This window comes from Mesoplodon mirus (assembly GCF_964341445.2).
Source record: "Mesoplodon mirus genome assembly, chromosome: 12".
Classification (NCBI taxonomy): Eukaryota; Metazoa; Chordata; class Mammalia; order Artiodactyla; family Ziphiidae; genus Mesoplodon; species Mesoplodon mirus.
Window position 1 is genome coordinate 346,760 of NC_138988.1, and position 23,107 is coordinate 369,866.

Genomic DNA, 23,107 nt, shown 5'->3' on the forward strand with positions numbered 1-23,107 from the left:
CCTCTGCCGAGCAGGGCAGGCTGGGCTGGGGATGCAGCGCCGGCCCTGGATTATCCGAGAGCCGCGGGGGGATCCCTGAGGGCCCTCGACAAGGCTTCAGAGTCATTAGAGACCAAATTGCATTCCTTGGAATTTTACTGTTTCACCTGGAAATGCGATATTATGACTTTAGTACCAAACACCGGACCATCCATAGAGCGGTGAACTCTCACCTGGAGCCCTGGGTTAATCAGAGTGCGGCCCTTCAGCCACTCACTGTCATGTGTTTGAAAGAGACAGACCGATGGAATGGAGAGACTGGCCTTAGAACAGAGTCTGAAGCCCGGCTTTGCCTCTCAAGGCGTGGCCTTGACCTTTGGGAGTTCCCTCATCCGTGAAAGGGGGTCCGAGGGCCATACAGAAACCACAGGGGCCCAGAGCGCATGCCTGGAAATCTTAGGTCCTGCAGCCCGGCCTTGGGACCTGCAGGGACTCCTGGGATGTCTCTCTGCCCTCGTGAGCCACCTGCCCACCTGGCCTGAAGGTCCAGGACTCCGTTGTCCTGGAAGCAGCCCTCACTTGGGACCTGGTGGGATAGGAGTTGGCAGGGGCTTGGGGTGGGATCTCCGAGGCCCCGGCAGGACAGGACTGAGCACCAGGCGCCCCAGCTGCCTCCTGCTCCCACCGCCTCCACTCTCCCAGCGGGTTTCCTGGGACCACCTCCCAGACAAGCTCATCTCCAGGTCTCTTCCCGGTGGGAATCCAAGGACGAACCAACAGTCCCCTGAGGGATTCGGGGTGTGAGAGGCAAAAATACCCTCCCTAGTATAGCACAGTGACGTGGCTAAGAGGCGTTGGGAGATCACAAGGAAGGAGGCCGAGGACCCGTGCCTGACACTCCCCGGGGGCAACAGTTCCCAAGCAGAGGCCGAAGGAGGCCGTGCAGAGGGAGCCTGTGTGGGACAGGGTGGGCAGGAGGCCGGGGGCTCTGAGGGCACAGCTGAGCGGCACTGCAGGGCAGGTGGGCTCATTGTGGGAAGAGGCCGAGGGCCCTAAACTCCAGTCACTTTGCAGGGTCAGTCTGGGGGGGAGGGCAGGGCTTGGCCAGCCTGTCACAAGGGCCCCTGCCCAGCAGGTCTGCCCACCGGCCCTGACACTGGGTGGGCATGGAGGGCAGGAGGGAAGGGGGTGGCGCCAGGGCTGCTGCCGCCAAACTGAAGGCCATTTGGGGAAGACGAGGACCGGCTGGGAACAAGGGTGGATGCCGTGGTGGCAGAGTGACAGCAGGGATCTGGGACAGACATGAGGAAAGGTGCAGGCAGGGTCAGGCCTTCCTTGTGCCCCAAACATCCCCCAGTGGGCCATTCGTGTTCCTGGACTCACCCGTCAGAACTTTAATGATAACAATAAACTTAGCAGCAGCAAACACCTACTGGGCTCCCCGTTCGTGTGCTGAGGGCTTCACAAGGACCTTCCTGTCGTCCGACCTGTGAGGCAGCACTGATACTATCCCCACTTTACAGATGAGAAAACTGAGGTTCATAGCTTTCCTAAAATCAGCTTGCTGTGAAATATTAATCCCCTGCCTTAGATTAGGGTGCCATCACAAAGCGCCACGGACTGAGCAGCTTAAACAACAGAAGTGTATTTTCTCACGGTTCTGGAGGCTGGAAGTTCCCAGATCAAGGTGCCTGCAGGGTTGGTTTCTGGCGAGGCTATTCTTCCCGGCTTGTAGACGGCCACCTTCTTGCTGGGTCATCACAGGGCCGCGGCTCCTCGTTAGGACACCAGTCCTAGCTGGGCCCCCCTCCATGACCTTAGTTAACCTTTATTGCCTCCTTATAGGCCCCATCTCCAAATACAGGCACACTGGAGGTTAGGGCTTCAACATGTGAATTTTGAAGCCACAGCTGAGTCCATAATACCCCCTAACACTGTATGGAACTGTATCATTTGCAAACATCTTTTGTGTCTGCATATCTCACATTTCCATCCAAAAACTACAGCTTGGGCAGAGCAGCTCTTCACAAAAGCTACTCACTGCTTGGAATCTGGCCAGGGCTCTGGACACCCAGTGCTCTGGGCACCTGTAAACACCAGTGAGAGGGGAAGCCAAGGGGCAAACTGGGCACGAGCCAGCTTGCAGGACTGGTGCACACTGCCTGCCACCTGCCAAGGCCCCAGAGAACGGGCCCCACATCCTGGCATGGCAGCCGTCCTTAGGAGCTTGGCTGCGGCTGCCCCTTTGCAAGAGAGCTACATACTCTCGTGCTTTCTCTACTACGGAGGTCAACTGTAAGTTGCCATTTATCACTATGCTTTTGCTGGTTTCTTTTTCTTGTAGTAAAGTTCAGAATAAAATGAAATGTTTCTTGTGCTCATAATTATACTGAACCAAGACAGCCACAGAATTTACAGAACCCATGGCAAGAGTACAAATGGGGACCCACAAGGCATATTTGCATGCATAGGAATTGCAAATAAGTTGTAAAAGGGGGTCATTCTAATTTCTGGCCTTGACAAATGTAACTCCATAGCAACTTGGGAGGCCACTGGACTTCCCAGTGGCCCTGTGGGAAGGGATAGCCCGTGTTCCTGGACCCATTTCTTCTTCGGATTGCTGATCTGGGCACATCAGCGGAAGGGGCTTGGAGCCAGTGGGAATTCCTGGGTCCCAGGTAGCTGGAGCAGGTCTAGAAGTTGAGAGCAGGATTCCTGGCTACAGGTGACATGAACCCTGTTCCATGGGGAGGGCAGGAGGGGCCAAAGGATGGCTGGCCCTCTGAAGTCCAGGCGCCTGGGGAGCTCCAAAACCAGACATGGGTCAAGAAGGCCACATGTCCTGAAAAACAGAGTGCACGTGTGTCTCTGACTCTGGAGAACTCTGTGTTTCACATGCAAAGTTGTCTTTTGTTGAAATAATATAGTGCAGTGTTTACTGAGTCTTGCTAAATATCTGGCCTCCTCTGCACTTGATGGTCCCTCCCCTGCGTGGGACTTCCCTCCGTGGGACCACATTCTGGCTGTGACCCTGAGCAGGCTCCTAGCAAACCCTGCAGGTGAGCTTCGCCTGAGACTCCCTCCAAAATCTCATCCCTCCTCCCACCTTGGCTAGAGCAGGCCAACCATCAAATGACAGTTTTGAGTCCATCGGGGAAAACTGAACAGCTGGGTATTATTAACTTTGTCAGGTGTGATGCTGGTATTATGGAAATGTTTCAGAAAACAGGCCTTATCGATTAAAGACTCAAGTATTCACAGGTGAAATATGTCTGCTGAATGCTTTAAAATTACTGCAGGAGGAAAAAAAGGTGTGTGCGGGGCCCGGGATTTAGATGAAAAAAAAAAAAAAAAGCACGATGCAGCGCATGCCCGCGGCCGGTCCGAGGGGCGTGGGGCCATTTTACTGCCCCGGGCCGCCCGAGCATTTCCGGGACGACACCGATGGGGTAAGACGGGCCCTCACGCCCCTCCTCCGGGCCTACCCGCGGCCCTGCAGCCGCCAAGGCAGAGAACCATCCCAGGGCGGGTCTTGTCGCAAGAATCCTGGGGAGCCCGCCCTGCAGCCCGGGGAGGGGGAAGGCGATGTGCGCGGCCCAACCGTCCCTTCCCCCGCCGGTCCCCCCAGCCCCGCCCCAGGGCCTGTCCCGCCCCCGAGCCCCCAACCAGAGTCCGGGTCCGCGCGGCCGGGCGGAGGGGCCCGGGGAACGCGGACTCCGGGTTTGGGGGCGGGGCCTCCGAGCCCGGGGGCGGGGAGGGGCGGGGCCTCCGGGTTATAGGGCGGGCTTTGGGAGAAGGCCGCCGTCCCGCCTCCTTCTTGGACCCAGCGGCCTCGCCGCTCTTCCAGCCGAGTCGCTTCCCGTCGCCGCCCGGGGGTATCCGGTGAGTGCGGCTCTGCGCCCGATGAGCCCGGGGTGGGGTGCGCAGAGGGGGCGGCCCGGGGCTCCGAGGGCCCGGGGCTCCGAGGGCCCGGAGCCGGGTGCGCGGAGGGGGCGGCCCGGGGCTCCGAGGGCCCGGAGCGGGGTGGAGCAGAACGTACGCGGAAGGGGAGGCAGGACTGGGGGAGCAGGGGCGGTCCGCGCGGCCGGGGTCCGGAGAGCGGGATGGGGACACCCCTGGGCCCGGAGCGTGGCGGCCTGTCGCTCAGGTAGCTCTGGGGCCCGCGCCCACAGCACCCGGCGTCGGCGCCGACTGGCCCGCTCCCCACCCCCACCAGTGATGGGAAAGCACCCAGGTGGGTCCAGCACGGGCTGCCTTTAACGGCCCTTCCAGGTGATTCTGCTGCGGGGTAGTTAAAACCGTTGAGTTAAAACGCCAGAGCCTCTGAGGGTTTTTGCTGGGGGTGGGGACAGGCCACGTGTCCTGTGATGCAGATGCGTTAGTCCCCGGTGTCTTCTCGACCCTAAGGAGGCACAGAAATTTAACTTTTCCAAGGACACACGTATAGGAGGGCAGGAGCTGTGTGGGGTGAGGCGCGTGTGGGGTGGCGTGTGGGGGGGTTGAGGCGCGTGTGGGGTGAGGCGCGTGTGGGGTGAGGCGTGTGGGGTGAGGCGCGCGGGGAGGTGAGGCGCGCGGGGAGGTGAGGCGCGGGGGGTGAGGTGCGTGTGGGGGTGAGGCGCGTGTGGGGGGGTGAGGCGCGTGTGGGGGGGTGAGGCGCGCGGGGAGGTGAGGCGCGCGGGGAGGTGAGGCGCGGGGGGTGAGGTGCGTGTGGGGGTGAGGCGCGTGTGGGGGGGTGAGGCGCGTGTGGGGGGGTGAGGCGCGCGGGGAGGTGAGGCGCGCGGGGAGGTGAGGCGCGGGGGGTGAGGCGCGTGTGGGGGGGTGAGGCGCGTGTGGGGGGGTGAGGCGCGTGTGGGAGTGAGGCGCGTGTGGGGGTGAGGCGCGTGTGGGGGTGAGGCGCGTGTGGGGGGGTGAGGCGCGTGTGGGGGGGTGAGGCGCGTGTGGGGGTGAGGCGCGTGTGGGGAGTGAGGCGCGTGTGGGTGAGGCGCGTGTGGGGAGGTGAGGCGCGGGGGGTGAGGTGCGTGTGGGGGTGAGGCGCGTGTGGGGGGGTGAGGCGCGTGTGGGGGGGTGAGGCGCGCGGGGAGGTGAGGCGCGCGGGGAGGTGAGGCGCGGGGGGTGAGGTGCGTGTGGGGGTGAGGCGCGTGTGGGGGGGTGAGGCGCGTGTGTGGGGGTGAGGCGCGTGTGGGGGTGAGGCGCGTGTGGGGGTGAGGCGCGTGTGGGGGGGTGAGGCGCGTGTGGGGGGTGAGGCGCGTGTGGGGGTGAGGCGCGTGTGGGGGTGAGGCGCGTGTGGGGGGGTGAGGCGCGTGTGGGGGGGTGAGGCGCGTGTGTGGGGGTGAGGCGCGTGTGGGGGTGAGGCGCGTGTGGGGGGTGAGGCGCGTGTGGGGGGTGAGGCGCGTGTGGGGGGGTGAGGCGCGTGTGGGGGGGTGAGGCGCGTGTGGTGGGTGAGGCTTGGCGGCTGGGTGGAGTGGGTGCTGGGTTTGGGGGTCCTGCTGGAGCCGGGCTGGTCACCGCTGGCCTGGCTCAGGCGGCATGCACGGAGGGGCCAGTGGGTGCTGAGCGCAGAGGGACGTGTCTCTGTGGTTGTGTCCTGAAGGGTGGGAGAGAAGTGGACTGAGAGCTAGGGGGTAAGTTGAGGTCAGCGGAGCTTGTTTTAGAGGCAAATCCTAGAGCAGGTTCCTTTCCCAGCAGACGACCCTGCAGAGATTGAGGGGAGAAACTGAGGTGAGGAGACCTTGCAGGTGGGCGTCCTTGAGCAGATGAGGTGGGCCTGGGACAGCGGGCTGCCTATCTGGCCCTCTCCGCCGTGGTCGGGGTCATTGGGGCAGTAATGGTCGGGCCGTCCTGGGGTCTGGTGAAGCTTAAGGAGGTAGAGAGTCGCCCCACATGTCATGGGAGTGGGGTCGTTATTTTTTTTAATTTTTTTTTAGATTTTTTAATGCATACCATTTTTATTAGTACATAATTAAAATCACAGTATATGTTCAAAATGTCATGGTCTGTTTTTATTACTTAGCTAGATGCATTTGTAAGTGCTTTCCACATTTACTGGTCCTCATAACTTCCTTTTTTTTTTTTTTTTTTGCATCTTTATTGGAGTATAATTGCTTTACAATGGTGTGCTAGTTTCTGCTTTATAGCAAAGTGAATCAGTTATACATACACGTATGTTCCCATCTCTTCCCTCTTGCGTCTCCCTCCCTCCCTATCCCACCCCTCTAGGTGGTCACAAGGCACCGAGCTGATCTCCCTGTGCTCTGCGGCTGCTTCCCACTATCTATCTACCTTACGTTTGGTAGTGTATATATGTCCATGCCTCTCTTTCGCTTTGTCACAGCTTACCCTTCCCCCTCCCCATATCCTCAAGTCCATTCTCTAGTAGGTCTGTGTCTTTATTCCTGTCTTACCCCTATGTTCTTCATTACATTTTTTTCCCTTAAATTCCATATATATGTGTCAGCATACGGTATTTGTCTTTCTCTTTCTGACTGACTTCACTCTGTATGATAGACTCTAGCTCCATCCACCTCATTACAAATAGCTCAATTTTGTTTCTTTTTATGCCTGAGTAATATTCCATTGTGTATATGTGCCACATCTTCTTTATCCATTCATCTGATGATGGACACTTAGGTTGTTTCCATTTCCTGGCTATTGTAAATAGAGCTGCAATGAACATTTTGGTACATGACTCCTTTTGAATTATGGTTTTCTCAGGGTATATGCCCAGTAGTGGGATTGCTAGGCCATGTGGTAGCTCTATTTTTAGTTTTTTAAGGAACCTCCGTACTGTTCTCCATAGTGGCTGTACCAATTCACATTCCCACCAGCAGTGCAAGAGAGTTCCCTTTTCTCCACACCCTCTCCAGCATTTATTGTTTCTAGATTTCTTGATGATGGCCATTCTGACTGGTGTGAGATGATATCTCATTGTAGTTTTGATTTGCATTTCTCTAATGAGTAAAGATGTTGAGCATCCTTTCATGTGTTTGTTGGCAATCTGTATATCTTCTTTGGAGAAATGTCTATTTAGGTCTTCTGCCCATTTTTGGATTGGGTTGTTTGTTTTTTTTGTTATTGAGCTGCATGAGCTGCTTGTAAATTTTGGAGATTAATCCTCTGTCAGTTGCTTCATTTGCAAATATTTTCTCCCATTCTGAGGGTTGTCTTTTGGTCTTGTTTATGGTTTCCTTTGCTGTGCAAAAGCTTTTAAGTCTCATTAGGTCTCATTTGTTTATTTTTGTTTTTATTTCCATTTCTCTAGGAGGTGGGTCAAAAAGGATCTTGATGTGATTGATGTCATAGAGTGTTCTGCCTATGTTTTCCTCTAACAGTTTGATAGTTTCTGAACTTATATTTAGGTCTTTAATCCATTTTGAGGTTATTTTTGTGTACGGTGTTAGGGAGTGATCTAATCTCATACTTTTACATGTCCCTGTCCAGTTTTCCCAGCACCTTTATTGAAGAGGCTGTCCTTTCTCCACTGTACATTCCTGCCTCCTTTATCAAAGATAAGTTGACCATATGTGCATGGATTTATCTCTGGGCTTTCTATCCTGTTCCATTGATCTGTATTTCTGTTTTTGTGCCAGTACCATGTAGTCTTGATTACTGTAGCTTTGCAGTATAGTCTGAAGTCAGGGAGCCTGATTTCTCCAGCTCCGTTTTTCGTTCTCAAGATTGCTCTGGCTATTTGGGGTCTTTTGTGTTTCCATACAAATTGTGAAATTTTTTGTTCTAGTTCTGTGAAAAATGCCAGTGGTAGTTTGATAGGGATTGCATTGAATCTGTAGATTGCTTTGGGTAGTAGAGTCATTTTCACAATGTTGATTCTTCCAATCCAAGAACATGGTATATTTCTCCATCTATTTGTATCATCTTTAGTTTCTTTCTGCATACAGGTCTTTTGTCTCCTTAGGTAGGTTTATTCCTAGATATTTAATTCTTTTTGTTGCAATGGTAAATGGGAGTGTTTCCTTGATTTCACTTTCAGATTTTTCATCATTAGTGTATAGGAATGCCAGAGATTTCTGTGCATTGATTTTGTATCCTGCTACTTTACCAAATTCATTGATTAGCTCTAGTAGTTTTCTGGTAGCATCTTTAGGATTCTCTCTGTATAGTATCATGTCATCTGCAAACAGTGACAGCTTTACTTCTTCTTTTCCGATTTGGATTCCTTTTATTTCCTTTTCTTCTCTGATAGCTGTGGCTAAAACATCCAAAACTATGTTGAATAAGAGTGGTGAGAGTGGGCCGCCTTGTCTTGTTCCTGATCTTAGTGGAAATGGTTTCAGTTTTTCACCATTGAGGACGATGCTGGCTGTGGGTTTGTCATATATGGCCTTTATTATGTTGAGGAAAGTTCCCTGTATGCCTACTTTCTGCAGGGTTTTTATCATAAATGGGTGTTGAATTTTGTCGAAAGCTTTCTCTGCATCTACTGAGATGACCATACGGTTTTTCTCCTTCAATGTGTATCACATTGATTGATTTGCATATATTGAAGAATCCTTGCATTCCTGGAATAAACCCCACTTGATCATGGTGTATGAGCCTTTTAATGTGCTGTTGGATTCTGTTTGCTAGTATTTTGTTGAGGATTTTTGCATCTATGTTCATCAGTGATATTGGCCTGTAGTTTTCTTTCTTTGTGACATCCTTGTCTGGTTTTGGTATCAGGGTGATGGTGGCCTCGTAGAATGAGTTTGGGAGTGTTCCTTCCTCTGCTATATTTTGGAAGAGTTTGAGAAGGATAGGTGTTAGCTCTTCTCTAAATGTTTGATAGAATTCACCTATGAAGCCATCTGGTTCTGGGCTTTTCTTTGTTGAAAGATTTTTTAACCACAGTTTCGATTTCAGTGCTTGTGATTGGTCTGTTCATATTTTCTATTTCTTCCTGATTCAGTCTTGGCAGGTTGTGCATTTGTAAGACTTTGTCCATTTCTTCCAGGTTGTCCATTTTATTGGCATAGAGTTGCTTGTAGTAATCTCTCATGATCTTTTGTATTTCTGCAGTGTCAGTTGTTACTTCTCCTTTTTCATTTCTAATTCTATTGATTTGAGTCTTCTCCCTTTTTTTCTGGATGAGTCTGGCTAATGGTTTATCAATTTTGTTTATCTTCTCAAAGAGCCAGCTTTTAGTTTTATTGATCTTTGCTATCATTTCCTTCATTTCTTTTTCATTTATTTCTGATCTGATCTTTATGATTTCTTTCCTTCTGCTAACTTTGGGGGTTTTTTTGTTCTTCTTTCTCTAATTGCTTTAGGTGCAAGGTCAGGTTGTTTATTTGAGATGTTTCCTGTTTCTTAAGGTAGGATTGTATTGCTATAAACTTCCCTCTTAGAAGTGCTTTTGCTGCATCCCATAGGTTTTGGGTCATCGTGTCTCCATTGTCATTTGTTTGTAGGTATTTTTTGATTTCCTCTTTGATTTCTTCAGTGATCACTTTGTTATTAAGTAGTGTATTGTTTAGCCTCCATGTGTTTGTGTTTTTTACAGATGTTTTCCTGTAATTGATATCTAGTCTCATAGTGTTGTGGTCGGAAAAGGTACTTGATACAATTTCAATTTTCTTAAATTTACCAAGGCTTGATTTGTGATCCAAGATATGATCTATCCTGGAGAATGTTCCATGAGCACTTGAGAAAAATGTATATTCTGTTGTTTTTGGATGGAATGTCCTATAAATATCAATTAAGTCCATCTTGTTTAATGTATCATTTAAAGCTTGTGCTTCCTTATTTATTTTCATTTTGGATGATATGTCCATTGGTGAAAGTGGGGTGTTAAAGTCCCCTACTATGAATGTGTTACTGTCGATTTCCCCTTTTATGGCTGTTAGTATTTGCCTTATTGAGGTGCTCCTATGTTGGGTGCATAAATATTTACAATTGTTATATCTTCTTCTTGGATCGATCCTTTGATCATTATGTAGTGTCCTTCTTTGTCTTTTCTAATAGTCTTTATTTTAAAGTCTATTTTGTCTGATATGAGAATTGCTACTCCAGCTTACTTTCGGTTTCCATTTGCATGGAATATCTTTTTCCATCCCCTCTCTTTCAGTCTGTATGTGTCTGTAGGTCTGAAGTGGGTCTCTTGTAGACAGCATATATATGGGTCTTGTTTTTGTATCTATTCAGCCAGTCTGTGTCTTTTGGTGGGAGCATTTAATCCATTTACATTTAAGGTAATTATTGATATGTATGTTCCTATTCCCATTTTCTTAATTGTTTTGGGTTTGTTATTGTAGGTCTTTTCCTTCTCTTGTATTTCTTGCCTAGAAGTTCCTTTAGCATTTGTTGTAAAGTTGGTTTGGTGGTGCTGAACTCTCTCAGCTTTTGCTTGTCTGTGAAGGTTTTAATTTCTCCATCCAATCTGAATGAGATCCTTGCTGGGTAGAGTAATCTTGGTTGTAGGTTGTTCTCCTTCATCACTTTAAATATGTCCTGCCAGTCCCTTCTGGCTTGCAGAGTTTCTGCTGAAAGATCAGCTGTTAACCTTATGGGGATTCCCTTGTGTGTTATGTGTTGTTTTTCCCTTGCTGCTTTTAATATGTTTTCTTTGCATTTAATTTTTGACAGTTTGATTAATATGTGTCTTGGCATGTTTCTCCTTGGATTTATCCTGTATGGTACTCTCTGTGCTTCCTGGACTTGATGAACTATTTCCTTTCCCATATTAGGGAAGTTTTCAACTATAATCTCTTCAAATATTTTCTCAGTCCCTTTCTTTTTCTCTTCTTCTTCTGGAACCCCTATAATTCGAATGTTGGTGTGTTTAATGTTGTCCCAGAGGTCTCTGAGACTGTCCTCAGTTCTTTTCATTCTTTTTTCTCTATTCTGCTCTGCAGTAGTTATTTCCACTATTTTATCTTCCAGGTCATTTATCCGTTCTTCTGTCTCAGTTATTCTGCTATTGATCCCTTCTAGAGTATTTTTAATTTCATTTATTGTGTTGTTCATCGTTGCTTGTTTCATCTTTAGTTCTTCTAGGTCCTTGTTAAATGTTTCTTGCATTTTCTCTATTCTATTTCCAAGATTTTGGATCATCTTTACTATCATTATTCTGAATTCTTTTTCAGGTAGACTGCCTATTTCCTCTTCATTTGTTAGGTCTGGTGGGTTTTTATCTTGCTCCTTCACCTGCTGTGTGTTTTTCTGTCTTCTCATTTTGCTAATCTTACTGTGTTTGGGGTCTCCTTTTTGCAAGCTGCAGGTTCGTAGTTCCCGTTGTTTTTGGTGTCTGTCCCCAGTGGCTAAGGTTGGTTCAGTGGGTTGTGTAGGCTTTCTGGTGGAGGGGACTAGTGCCTGTGTTCTGGTGGATGAGGCTGGATCTTGTCTTTCTGGTGGTTAAGTCCACATCTGGTGGTGTATTTTGGGGTGTCTGTGGCCTTATTATTATTTTAGGCCGCCTCTCTGCTAATGGGTGGGGTTGTGTTCCTGTCTTGTTAGTTGTTTGGCATAGGGTGTCCAGCACTGTCGCTTGCTGGTCGTTGAGTGAAGCTGGGTGCTGGTGTTGAGATGGAGATCTCTGGGAGATTTTCGCCATTTGATACTACGTGGAGCTCGGAGGTCTCTTTTGGACCAGTGTCCTGCAGTTGGCTCTCCCACCTCAGAGGCACAGCACTGACTCCTGGCTGCAGCCCCAAGAGCCTTTCATCCACACGGCTCAGAATAAAAGGGAGAAAAAGTAGAAAGAAAGAAAGAAAGAAAGAAAGAAAAAGGATAAAATGAAATAAAATAAAGTAATTAAAATAAATTATATAAAATAGTTATTAAAATTAAAAAAATTATTAAGAAAAAAAATTTTTTTAAGTAAAAAAAACAGAAAAAACTGAAACGGACGGATAGAACCCTAGGACAAATGGTGAAAGCAAAGGTATACAGACAAAATCTCACACAGAAGCATACACATACACACTCACAAAAAGAGGAAAAGGGGAAAACTCATAAATCTTGCTCTCAAAGTCCACCTCCTCAATTTGGGATGATTCGTTGTCTCTTCAGGTATTCCACAGACGCAGGGTACATCAAGTTGATTGTGGAGCTTTAATCCGCTGCTTCTGAGGCTGCTGGGAGAGATTCCCCTTTGTCTTCTTTGTTCGCACAGCTCCCGGGGCTCAGCTTTGGATTCGGCCCCGCCTCTGCGTGTAGGTCGCCGGAGGACGTCTGTTCTTCGCTCAGACAGGACGGGGTTAAAGGAGCCGCTGATTCGGGGGCTCTGGCTCACTCAGGCCGGGGGGAGGGAGGGGTGCGGATGGGGGGCGAGCCTGCGGTGGCAGAGGTCGGCGTGACGTTGCACCAGCACGAGGCGCGCCGTGCGTTCTCCCGGGGAAGTTGTCCCTGGATCCCGGGACCCTGGCAGTGGCGGGCTGCACAGGCTCCCCAGAAGGGAGGTGTGGAGAGTGACCTGTGCTCACACACAGGCTTCTTGGTGGCGGCAGCAGCAGCCTTAGCATCTCATGCCCGTCTCTGGGGTCCGCACTGTTAGCCGCAGCTCGCACCCGTCTCTGGAGCTCCTTTAAGCAGCGCTCTTCGGGTCGTTGTTTCTGGAGGTGAGGGATACAGCCCTGAGGCCCTGGGCCCATAACCGTGTCGGCTCAGCGTCCTCCCTCTTGTGGGTTCCAGGTAGAATGCAGAGTGGGGACCCGAGATCCCGCCAGCGGGTTTGGAGCACGGGCGGTGCTCCATGGGGCAGGCCTGGACCCCTCCTCCCCCTCTGCTACCACCTCTGCACCATGGCCTGACCTGGCATCCTGGCTCAGATGACCAGCATCACCAGGAGTGTGGCAGGAATTTAAAGGAAGGGGTCGGGCTTAGAGGGTCGAGGGCCCGAAGGCCACGGAGGGTGGAAGTGGGTTCCAGCCCTTATGAAGGACCAGGGCTTGGGCCCCCAGTGAGGGCAGCCCCTGCGGGTGGGCAGAGCAGCAGGCGTCCCTGGGCTGGTTGGCAGGAGGTGCAGGGCAGGTGGGAATAAGTAACGCCCAGACTTGTTCAGTGGTTTGCTGCCTCTTTGAGCCAAGCAAAGCCTGCCCCGGCCCCAGTTCTGCAGGCTGGAGACGAGGGGCTCCCCTTTGCCTCCGTTCATTGTGCCCTGGGCACCCCTCTGCTGCCCACAGTGTGCCCCTGCCCCTGGGGAGGGGCTGCATGTTAAACAGGTAGCCACGTGCCTCTGCTCTTCCTGAAGCTATAAATCCTCTGGGAAAACAGTTTACCAGCAGCTGGGTGCAGTAAGCCCACCACCTCATTCCTCACCTGAAACTGTCTGGGGTCAGCTATCGAGGGTGACAAGAGAAGGCATAAAGACATCTCTACTGAAGAGAGAGGTGGAAAGGTGTATACATTTTATATTAAAAAACACCCAGGATCTAGAATGTTGATTTAAAAAAAAATACAGTATGAGTGTGAGAGTGTGTGTTTATGTGTACATTGTGTATATACATGTATGTGTACATGGTGTATATATATGTGTATGTGTACACTGTACATTAGAAGGATATGTGTATGTGTACAACGTGTGTATGTGTGTGTGTACATTCGAAGGATATGTGTCTGTGTGCACTGTATATATATGTGTATGTGTACATTGGAATGATACACGTATGTGTACATTGTGTATATATACATGTATGTGTACATGGTGTATATATGTGTGTATGTGTACACTGTGTGTACATTCGAAGGATATGTGTCTGTGTGCACTGTATATATATGTGTATGTGTACATTGGAATGATACACGTATGTGTACATTGTGTATGTATACATGTATGTGTACATGGTATATGTGTATGTGTACACTGTGTGTACATTCAAAGGATATGGGTATGTGTACACTGTGTGTATGTGTGTGTGTACATTCGAAGGATACGTGTGTGTGTACATTCGAAGGATATGTGTCTGTGTGCACTGTGTATATATATGTGTATGTGTGCATTGGAAGGATATACACTAGACTTAGCATTAGTGATCTTGGAGCAGTAACATTGTTGAGGACTTAAACTTATTTGTACCTTTTTGTATTGTGTAAATCTTATTTTTCATGAACACGGTACTTGTGTAATAAAAGCAATCAGGTTTTTATTTTGGAAGGGAAAGTAAGTTGGACGGTCCCTCAAGCGTAGAACAGGTGAATGGATTGTGGCATATTCATGCGGTTGCTTTCTGTATAACAATAAAATGAAACAGATTCAGCAATGTGGCTGAATCTCAGAAATGTAATGTCCAGTGAAAGAAACAAGACATGAAAAGAATAAATGGAGTGTGATCTTATTGATCTAAATTGCAGAGTGAGCAAAACACTGCTGTGGGCTCCCCCCTTACCCCTGGGGGCTACGTCCCAAGACCCCCGTGGATGCCTGAAACCACGGGTGTGCTGAACCCTGCATATACTCTGTTTCTTCCTGTACATGCATACCTGTGATGAAGTTTAATTTATAAATTAGGCACAGCATGACTACACTTGTGCTCTGGGGCCATTATTAAGTAAAGTAAGGGTGACTTGAACACAAGTGTTGTAATACCATGGCAGTGGATCTGGTAACCTACAGGGCTGCTAAGTGAGTGACCAACGGGTGGATATGCCAGACAAAGAGATGATTCATGTCCCCAGCAGAACAAAGCTGAACAGTGCGAGCTTTCGTCACACTGCTTAGAACAGCACGCAATTTAGAACTTCTTTCTGGAATTTTCCATTACTTTTGGACCATGGTTGACCTCAGGTAACTGAAGTCATGGATAAGGGAGATGACTGTCAGGAATTCCCTGGCGGTCCAGCGGTTAGGACTCTGCACTTTCACTGCCGAGGGCCTGGGATCAATCCCTGGTCGGGGAATTAAGATCCCACAAGCCATGCGTGGCGCAGCCCCCGCCCCCCACAAAAAAAAGAGTAAAGGGAGAGGACCATCTCTTGTTTAGCGCTGTAGTCGTAGTTGGTAAAAGTAAAGGAGAAATAGAACAAGCTGAGGTGTGATCATGTCTCGAGTTAGCACTATTCTGGCAGGGAGTAGGGATTTCAGAGAGTCTGTGGAGGCTGAGGGTGTTCTGCTGCTTGACCTTATTCCACAAATGATTCATACTTTTTATTGAGATATAAATCACATACCAAAAATTCACCCTTTAAAATGTACAGTTCAGTAGAACAGAAAACCCATGTCCACAGAGACTTGCATAAGAATGTTCAGAGCAGCATTATTCCAAACAGCCCAAAGTGGAAACAGCCCAGATGTCCGTCACCTGAGGAGAGGATAAAGAATATGTGGTCCAGCCACATGATGGAATGTTACTTAGCTGTAAAAAGGAGTGCAGTACTGATTTGTGCAACCACATGGAAGAACCTTGAAAACATTATGCTAAGTGGTTTCTTAATGTGGTTTTGATTTGCATTTTCCAACAACTAATGTTGAGCATCTTTTAATGTGCTTGCTTATTGGCCATTGTGTATCTTTTTTGGAGAAATGTCTATTCAACTCCCTTGCCAATGTTTAAATTGGGTTTATTGTTGAGTTGTACGTGTTCTTTTTATATTCTGGAAACTAGATCCTAATCAGATATATGATTGGCAAATATCCTCTCTCATTTTGCAGGTTGTCTTTTTACTCTCTTGATAGTGTTCTTTGAAATATAAAACTTTGAAATTTTGATGAAGTCAATTTTACCTAATTTTTCTTTGGTTGCTTGTACTTTAGATGTCACATCTAAGAAACTGAAGCCTAATCCAAGGTCACTGTGTTTTCACCTATGTTTTCTCCTATGTGTTTTATAGTTTTAGCTCTTAGGTTAGATCTCTGACCCCTTCTGGGTTAGTTTTTGTATGTGATTTGAGGTAAGGAACCAAATTCGTTCCTGTGCATGTGGATGTCCTGTCGTCTCAGCACCATTTGTTGAAAGGACTGTTCTTTCCACCTTCAATAGTGTGGGCATCCTTGTTGAAAATGAATTGACTGTAGATGCACGGGTTTATCTACGGACTCCCAGTTCTGTTTCATTGATCTGTATTTCTAGTCTTACCCCAGTACTACATGGTCTTGATTACTCCAGCTTCATAGTTAGGTTTTGAAATCCTAAAGTGTGTGTTCTCCAACTTTGTTCTTTCTTCCAAGTTTGTTTAGGGTTCTGGGTCCCTTGCATTTCCATATGAATTTCAGGATCATCGTGTCATTTTTTCCAAAGTAGGCCACTGGAATCTGGACAGGGATTGCACTGAACCTGCAGATCAGTTTGAAGAGTGCTCCCATCTGAACAGTGTTCACTCTTCCAGCACATGAACGTGGACTATCTTTCCATTTGTTGGGTTTGTAAAACTTTCTTTCAACAATGTTTTGCAGTTTTCAAGGTAGACGTTTTAAACTTCTTTTGTGTAACGTGTTCTTAAGCATTTTATGCTTTTTGATATTATTGCAGGAACTACTGTTTCCTTAATTTTTGGATTGTTCATTGCTAGTGTATAGAAATAAAACTTAACTTCTTTGTATCAGTTTTGTATCCTACAACCTTGCTTTACTTGATTAGCTGTAATAGTTGTGTGTGTGTGTGTATGTGTATGTATTCCTTAGGATTTTCTATGTACAAGATCATGCCATTTCTAAATGGAGGTAGTTTTACTTTTTCCTTTCCAACCTGCATGCTTTATATTCACTACTGAAGTTGTCTGACCTTGGACTTTTCTTTATGAGAATATTTTTATTATTAATGCAATCTCTTGTTATAGGTCTTTTAGTTAAAAAAAATGTTTTTTTCTTGAGTTTGTGTGTTACTAGGAATTTGTCCATTTCATCTGGGTTTTCTGATTTGTTGGCATACAGTCGTTCATAGTATTCCCTCATAATTATTTTAAAATTTATAAGTTTGGAAGTAATGTTCCCTCTTAAGTATTTGAGTCTTTTCTCTTTTTTTCTTGGTCAGCTAAAGGTTTGTCCAGTTTTTCGATCTTTCCAAAGACCCAACCTTTGTATTTGTTGGTTTTCCCTATTGTTTTTCTATTCTTTGTTCCACTTATTATCACTCTAAGCTGTATGCGGGCGTCTCACCGTTGTGGCCTCTCCCGTTGCGGAGCACAGGCTCCGGACACACAGGCTCAGCGGCCATGGCTCACGGGCCCAGCCGCTCCGCGGCATGTGGGATCCTCCCGGACCGGGACACGAACCCATGTCCCCTGCACCGGCAGGCTGACTCTCAACCACTGCGCCACCAGGGAAGCCCTTCCCACTCTATTTTTTCAGGGGGGTGGTGGTGATTCTGCTCTTCTTCATTATTTTTCTTAAGGTGAAAGATTATTTATTTGAGCTCTTCTTTTTTAACATTGGTACTTACAGATATAAATTTCCCTCTAAACACTGTCTTCCCAGCATTCCATAAGTTTTGGTATGTTGTATTTTTATTTCTCTCATATAATTTTCTGATTTCTTTTGTGTGTTCTTCTTTGACCCATCAGTTATTTGAGTGTGTTTTTTAATTTGCACATATTTGTAATTTCCCAAATTTTCTTCTGTTATTTGTTTCTAATTTCATTCCATTGTGGTTGGAGAACATACTTTGTATGATTTCACTCCTTTTAAATTTGAGACTTGTTTTCTCCCAGATGTATGGTCCATTCTGGAGAATGTTCCATGTGTATTTGATAATAATATGTATTTTGCTGTTGCTGGGTTGGAGTGCTTTGTTTTCTATGTCTTATGGTTCTTTCTGTTCCTTTATTCTCCATTACTGCCTTCTTTTGTACTAGATCTCATGTATTTTCTAGTGTGTCCTAACCTTTATCACTGTATTTATATATATGAGATATTTATAAGATATGTATATATAATATATATAGTTATTTTAACTCAAATTAATAGCACCTTAATTTACTAGTATATACACATTTTGTTCGTATATAGCTCTGTGCCCACCCTTTTGTGGCCTTACTGTTGTACAAGTTGCATCCTTCTACATTGTGTGCCCATCAACACTGATTTATAACTACTGCATTATGCAGTTGTCTTTAAATCAGATACAAGAAAAGAGTTACTAACAAAAAAATAACGCTTACACTATTTTGTAAAATATGCCTATTAGTTACCCTTGCTAATGCTCTTTATTTCTTCATGTGGACAAACAGCTGTCTGGGTCCTTTCATTTCAGCCTCAAAGTCTCCCTTTGGTATTTCCCCTAGGGCAGATGTGCTAGTGACAAATTCTCTCTTTTCGTTTATCAGAAAATCAATTTCACCTTCATTTTTGAAGGATAATTTTGCTGCCCATAGAACTCTTCAAGCACTTTCAACATGTTATGGCTTCTTGATTTCTTCTGGCTCCATGATGTCTGATGAGAAAGAGCTGTTAATCTTACTGAGGATGCCTGTACACGCTTTCCTTCTTTAGACATGGTTCCTTAAGTTCTCTGAGCATATTTTATTTATTTATTTATTAGTATTATTTTTTTAAAAAGACACATTTATTCAGCATCATGATCAGACTATTACATTTAGCAATCAACAGCATGGGTGAAAAAAAAACTACATTAAAACCCTTTGTTGGAATGCTTTACACTTTCCACAGAACAGAAACTAAAATAACCTGTTATACAAATACAGTCCTCGAGTTTTTTTGCCCATACACATGAGTATTGTCTAAAACATGTCTTCTTTGTAGCAGCTAGGCCCCGCCACCACTGTGCTTGGCTGAGTTCACAAATCTGTTGTAACCTGCAGCTTCCCCGTCACTTCTCTGGCTCTCCTCTCCTGCTAAGCTTTGTTTCCTGGCAGTCATCAAAACCTTCTGCCACTGCCATAGCTACTGCTGCTGCGGGAACCACCACAGCCACCTTGGTTTCGGGGTTTGGCAAAGTATTGGCCTCCACCACCATAGGGGCCAGAACTCCTGCCTCCAAAGTTTCCTCCTTTCGTGGATCCAAAATGTGAAGATTGATTGTTGTAACTGCCAAAATCATTGTAGCTTCCACCACCTCCAAAATTGCTTCCATCATTACCAAACCCATTATAGACATCCCCACGGCCACCATAGCCACCACCACCGCGGCTGCCACCAAAGCCACCTCGGCCACTGAAGTCTCCTCCACGACCAAAGTTGTCACTCCCACCAAAACCACCTCCACGACCACCACCAAAGTTTCCAGAACCACTTCGGCCTCTTTGGCTGGATGAGGCACTAGCCATCTCTTGCTCAGGTAGGGCTTTCCTTACTTCACAGCTGTGGCCATTCGCAGTGTGGCATTTCTGACTGACAGTCTTGTCTACAGAGTCATGGTCGTCAAAGGTTATGAGAGCAAAGCCTCCCTTTTGGCCACTGCCTCGATCATTCATGATTTCAGTCACTTCAATTTTCCCAGACTGTTCAAAATAATCTCTTAGATGATGTTCTTCAGTGTCTTCTTTAATGCCACCAACAAAAATCTTTTTCACAGTTAAGTGGGCACCAGGTCTTTGAGAATCTTCTCTTGAGACGGCCCTCTTTGGTTCCACAACTCTTCCATCCACCTTGTGTGGCCTTGCATTCATGGCCGCATCCACCTCCTCCACTGTGGCATATGTGACAAACCCGAAGCCTCTGGAGCACTTGGCATTTGGATCCCTCATTACCACACAGTCTGTGAGCGCTCCCCGCTGCTCAGAATGGCTCCTCAGACTCTCATCAGTTGTTTCAAAGCTCAGACCTCTGATGAAGGGCTTCTGCAGCTGTTTGGGCTCTTTGGGTGACTCTGACTTAGACATGACGGCAGTGGGGGTGGGGGGGAGACGTCAACAATGCTGACTTGGCGGCGTCCAGGAGCAGAAAGGCTGAACATATTTTAAATAGCTGATTTAAATTAAGCTTTTGTCTAGTTAGTCTGGACATTTAAAATAAAATAATGTGGCACCTCTGGAAATCAGATTCTCCCCTCTTTTTCTCAGGGCTTCTTGTTATTGCTGCTTATTGTAGCTGTTGTTTGTTTCATGACTTATCCGAACTAATTCTTTAGTCTGTTTTCTCTGTTGTATGCGGCACTGAAGCCTCTGCTTAGTGATTGGTGGAGATTTCCTTGAACGCCATGTCTGGTGCTGACGGGTCTCCCAGTCCTTGCCAAAGGGGCCCTGTGTGCATCTCAGGGCATCCCTTCAACCCTTACTTAGGTAGTTGGTAGCCCTACCTTAGCCTTCACTTCCTGCTTGTACTGAGCCTTCAGATCAGCCAGAGGTGAGAGCTTGGGACTCCTCGGGTATTTCCTGAGCATGTGCACAGCCCAACGCCAGTGGCCTTCTAGTGTCCTGGGATTGTATGGGACCTTTTCAAAACCCACGTAGGCATCTCATTCTGCAGCTTTTCCTTTTAGGCTTTTTGTCTAGTGTGTTGTTAACCCCAACTATTATCTACTGCCCCAGGCAGCCAAAAAGGGAAAAGGCTTTTTATACGAAGCAAACCACAAGTCAGGTGAAATACAGAGAGTCTGCAGCTGGCGTCTTCTAGTGAGCTACCTGATGTCCAATAGTGACAGTTATTTGGGAACGAGGCTTTGAAAAAGCTCTGGCCCATTCTGATCTTTCCAGGCAGTTGGTCTTTAAGGCTGCTGCAGAGCTGGAGAGCAGGGGATGGGACTAAGGCAAGTTAAAGCATTACAAACATCGTGGGCATCACTCTGGCTGTTTGTGCTGAGATTCAGCATTTTTTCTTGAAGAAATATGTTGCTGCAAGCCTTTGATTAATATCCATATTTCTGAAAAAGAAGATTCTGACAGTTTTTGTCAGTTTTCTTGTTGCTTTTATGGAGGAAAGAATTTTCAGAAGTCCTAAATACCTCCAGTTTTGCTGACTCCAGTTCATATATATTTAATGTTCACTTCTGTATGTACTTTTTCCCCAAACATGTGCATATTAAATTAAAAACTGTTGTAAATCCGGGTTGCAGGAGGCCATGTGGAGCAGGCTCCAAGGGAAGGGCTGTGGATTAGCCAGAATGATGCAGCCTCTGCTGTACAGAAGGACGTGAAAACCTACAGGCTGTCAGCCCCATGGGGGTCAGGAACTCTGCCCTACAACCCCTGTTGCTTTATGTCTCCCAGATTAAGGCTGCCAGGGGCTCAGCTGTACTCAGATGGATGGGACAGAGACCCGACAGCGGAGGCCAGAGGAGCTGGGCCTGCTGCACGGCCTCAGCACAGGAAGACTCCCTGAAGCCTCGGAAGATGGACTGCTGAGTGTCCCCGAGAGCCAAAGGGTGGCCCGTAAACCCCTGGGGCCTGAGCTCAGCAGGGAGACCACCTTGTCCATTGGCCTCCAGGTGGCAGTGCCCTTCCTGTTTGCAGGCCTGGGACTGTCTGGGGCAGGCATCCTTTTGAACTATTTCCAGGTAAGAGGGGACTAAATGGGGGTGGTGGGGGTGGGGTACTGTCTAATGTCAGCCTAGGGAGTAGGCAGGTACACATTGTGTCCAGCTTGGGGACAAGGGGCAGGACCTTCTCAAATACCATTTTTCTATAATTTGGGCAAGATTCTTTTAGTTACTGATGTCAGAGACTAACTTTAACCCAGGTTAAGTTTTAAGAGACAATTATTAGCTCATATAATTGAAATATCTGAGGGGCTGGATTTCAGGCCTGGCATGATCCAGGTGCTTAAATGGTATCAGGTTACTGGCTCTTTATCTGTCAGCTCTGTTTCATTATCCGGCAAGATTCTGTACTTAGAGGGGAGGGAGGCCCTTAGCAGTCAATCCTTTGTAAATGTGCTCTTAAAAAAAAAAAAAAAAAAAAAAGCTTTCTGCGTCCCTCACTGTGGGCGTTGGGACAGAGTGGCACAGTCCGCTCAGAGGGTTCTAGGCCAGCGGCTTCATGGCGGACCCCACCACCGCCGACCCCACTCCTCATTGAAGAGGAGATGGAGGGCCAGAACAGCGCCATTGCCGCCAGTGTGTGCAGGGCCCCCCCCCCCCTTTTTTTTTTTTTTTTTTTTGGCGGTACGCGGGCCTTTCACTGTTGTGGCCTCTCCCGTTGCGGAGCACAGGCTCCGGACGTGCAGGCTCAGCGGCCATGGCTCACGGGCCCAGCCACTCCACAGCATGTGGGATCTTCCTGGACCGGGGCACGAACCTGCGTCCCCTGCATCAGCAGGCGGACTCCCAACCACTGCGCCACCAGGGAAGCCCACCATCCCTTTCTTGTTCTTTGAGCATCAAAAGCCCCATTCTTTCGTCAGCATGATTGGCAGAAGTCCTCCCTGGAAGGGCGTGGTACCTAAGAATACTTGAAGCCACTAGTGGCCAGGTCGTCACTGTTGGTTGGCAAGGAGCTGAGAACACAGACTGCCTGGAATGGTGAGCCGGGAGGAGCGGCAGCCTCTGCCCCTCTTGCTGCAGGCGCTCCGTGCCCAGGGAGCTTAGGCCTGCCCCTCACTGATTTGGAACCAGTCAGGGTTTGAGTCTCAGTCTGCCACTTCGCTGTAAGGCTGGTCCTTTAAAATTTTTAAGACCAACACTTAAAAATCGAGATGTCACATAAAAATTCAAGTTCCTGTTTTCCCTTGAAAATCTGGCAACTCTTCCAACATTGGACCCACATTCCCTCACAGCCACAGTTAGTGGTCACTGCCCTCTCAGTGTCCACGGTCCCCACCATCCCTCGGTCTGCACCTACTTCACTGCACTACCTGCCTGCCCCTCCCCTGCCACCTGGGGTCCTCAGTGACCCTTCCAGCCCATGCAGTCCAGTTCCTTGTAGCGTCACAGCACTGGTGACGGCCAGCTGCCTTTCCAGGTTCCTCCCAGACCTGCTCAGACCCCAGCATGGCTATGTGTCACGCCAGAGTCCCTGCCCTGGTGTGACTCAGCCCCAGGCCCCCGTTTGGTCTTTGTGATCCCCAGACCCCTCAGCCCTCTCCTTCCTCCAGTGACCTGGTGCCCTGCGGCCCCATATCCTTTTTTACCCGGTGGTGAGTCACACGGCTGTAGCTTCCAGAGCACCTTGGGGCCTGGCTTCCGCGTCCCCGAAGTTCACATGCTGCAGACCTCCCCCAAGAATTCCCTCTTCCACCTGAAGGCCGCCAGCCTCCTCGCCACCCGCCTGACCCTGTCTCCCTGACGTCTGTTCTCTGTGCCACGATTTTCAAAAAGCCTATTTCATTGTGTGTTCAGTATAACACCACCGAGCATGTATCCCCTGCACA

At 48.0% G+C, this 23,107-nt stretch overlaps 2 protein-coding genes across 8 annotated transcripts in view; one reads left to right on the forward strand and one right to left on the reverse strand.

Moving 5' to 3' along the window:
• The window catches only part of SLC41A3 (solute carrier family 41 member 3), an 81,191-nt gene that overhangs the window by 3,032 nt on the left and 55,052 nt on the right, over positions 1 to 23,107 (forward strand). For 3 of the 6 annotated variants that reach the window (XM_082637195.1, XM_082637200.1, XM_082637201.1), the window contains exons 1-2: positions 3,777 to 3,861; positions 21,010 to 21,296. In XM_082637195.1, the coding sequence (XP_082493321.1) occupies positions 21,042 to 21,296 (255 nt within the window). In that variant the 5' untranslated portion in view covers positions 3,777 to 3,861; positions 21,010 to 21,041. Of the gene's footprint in view, positions 1 to 3,408; positions 3,429 to 3,776; positions 3,862 to 4,077; positions 4,214 to 21,009; positions 21,297 to 23,107 lie in introns of those variants that run through there. The other 3 variants (XM_082637198.1, XM_082637197.1, XM_082637196.1) reach the window with 3 other exon arrangements.
• On the reverse strand, positions 18,549 to 19,683 carry LOC309813932 (heterogeneous nuclear ribonucleoprotein A1-like; the record flags this gene model as incomplete). Of its 2 annotated transcripts, XM_082639129.1 has the most annotated exons (2): positions 18,550 to 18,710; positions 18,777 to 19,683. In XM_082639129.1, the coding sequence occupies 2 exons, from the start codon at positions 19,681 to 19,683 to the stop codon at positions 18,697 to 18,699; spliced, it is 921 nt and encodes a 306-aa protein (XP_082495255.1). In that variant the 3' UTR covers positions 18,550 to 18,696. The 2 variants fall into 2 exon arrangements, with proteins under 2 accessions (XP_082495254.1, XP_082495255.1); XM_082639128.1 differs by having other exon boundaries at positions 18,549 to 19,683.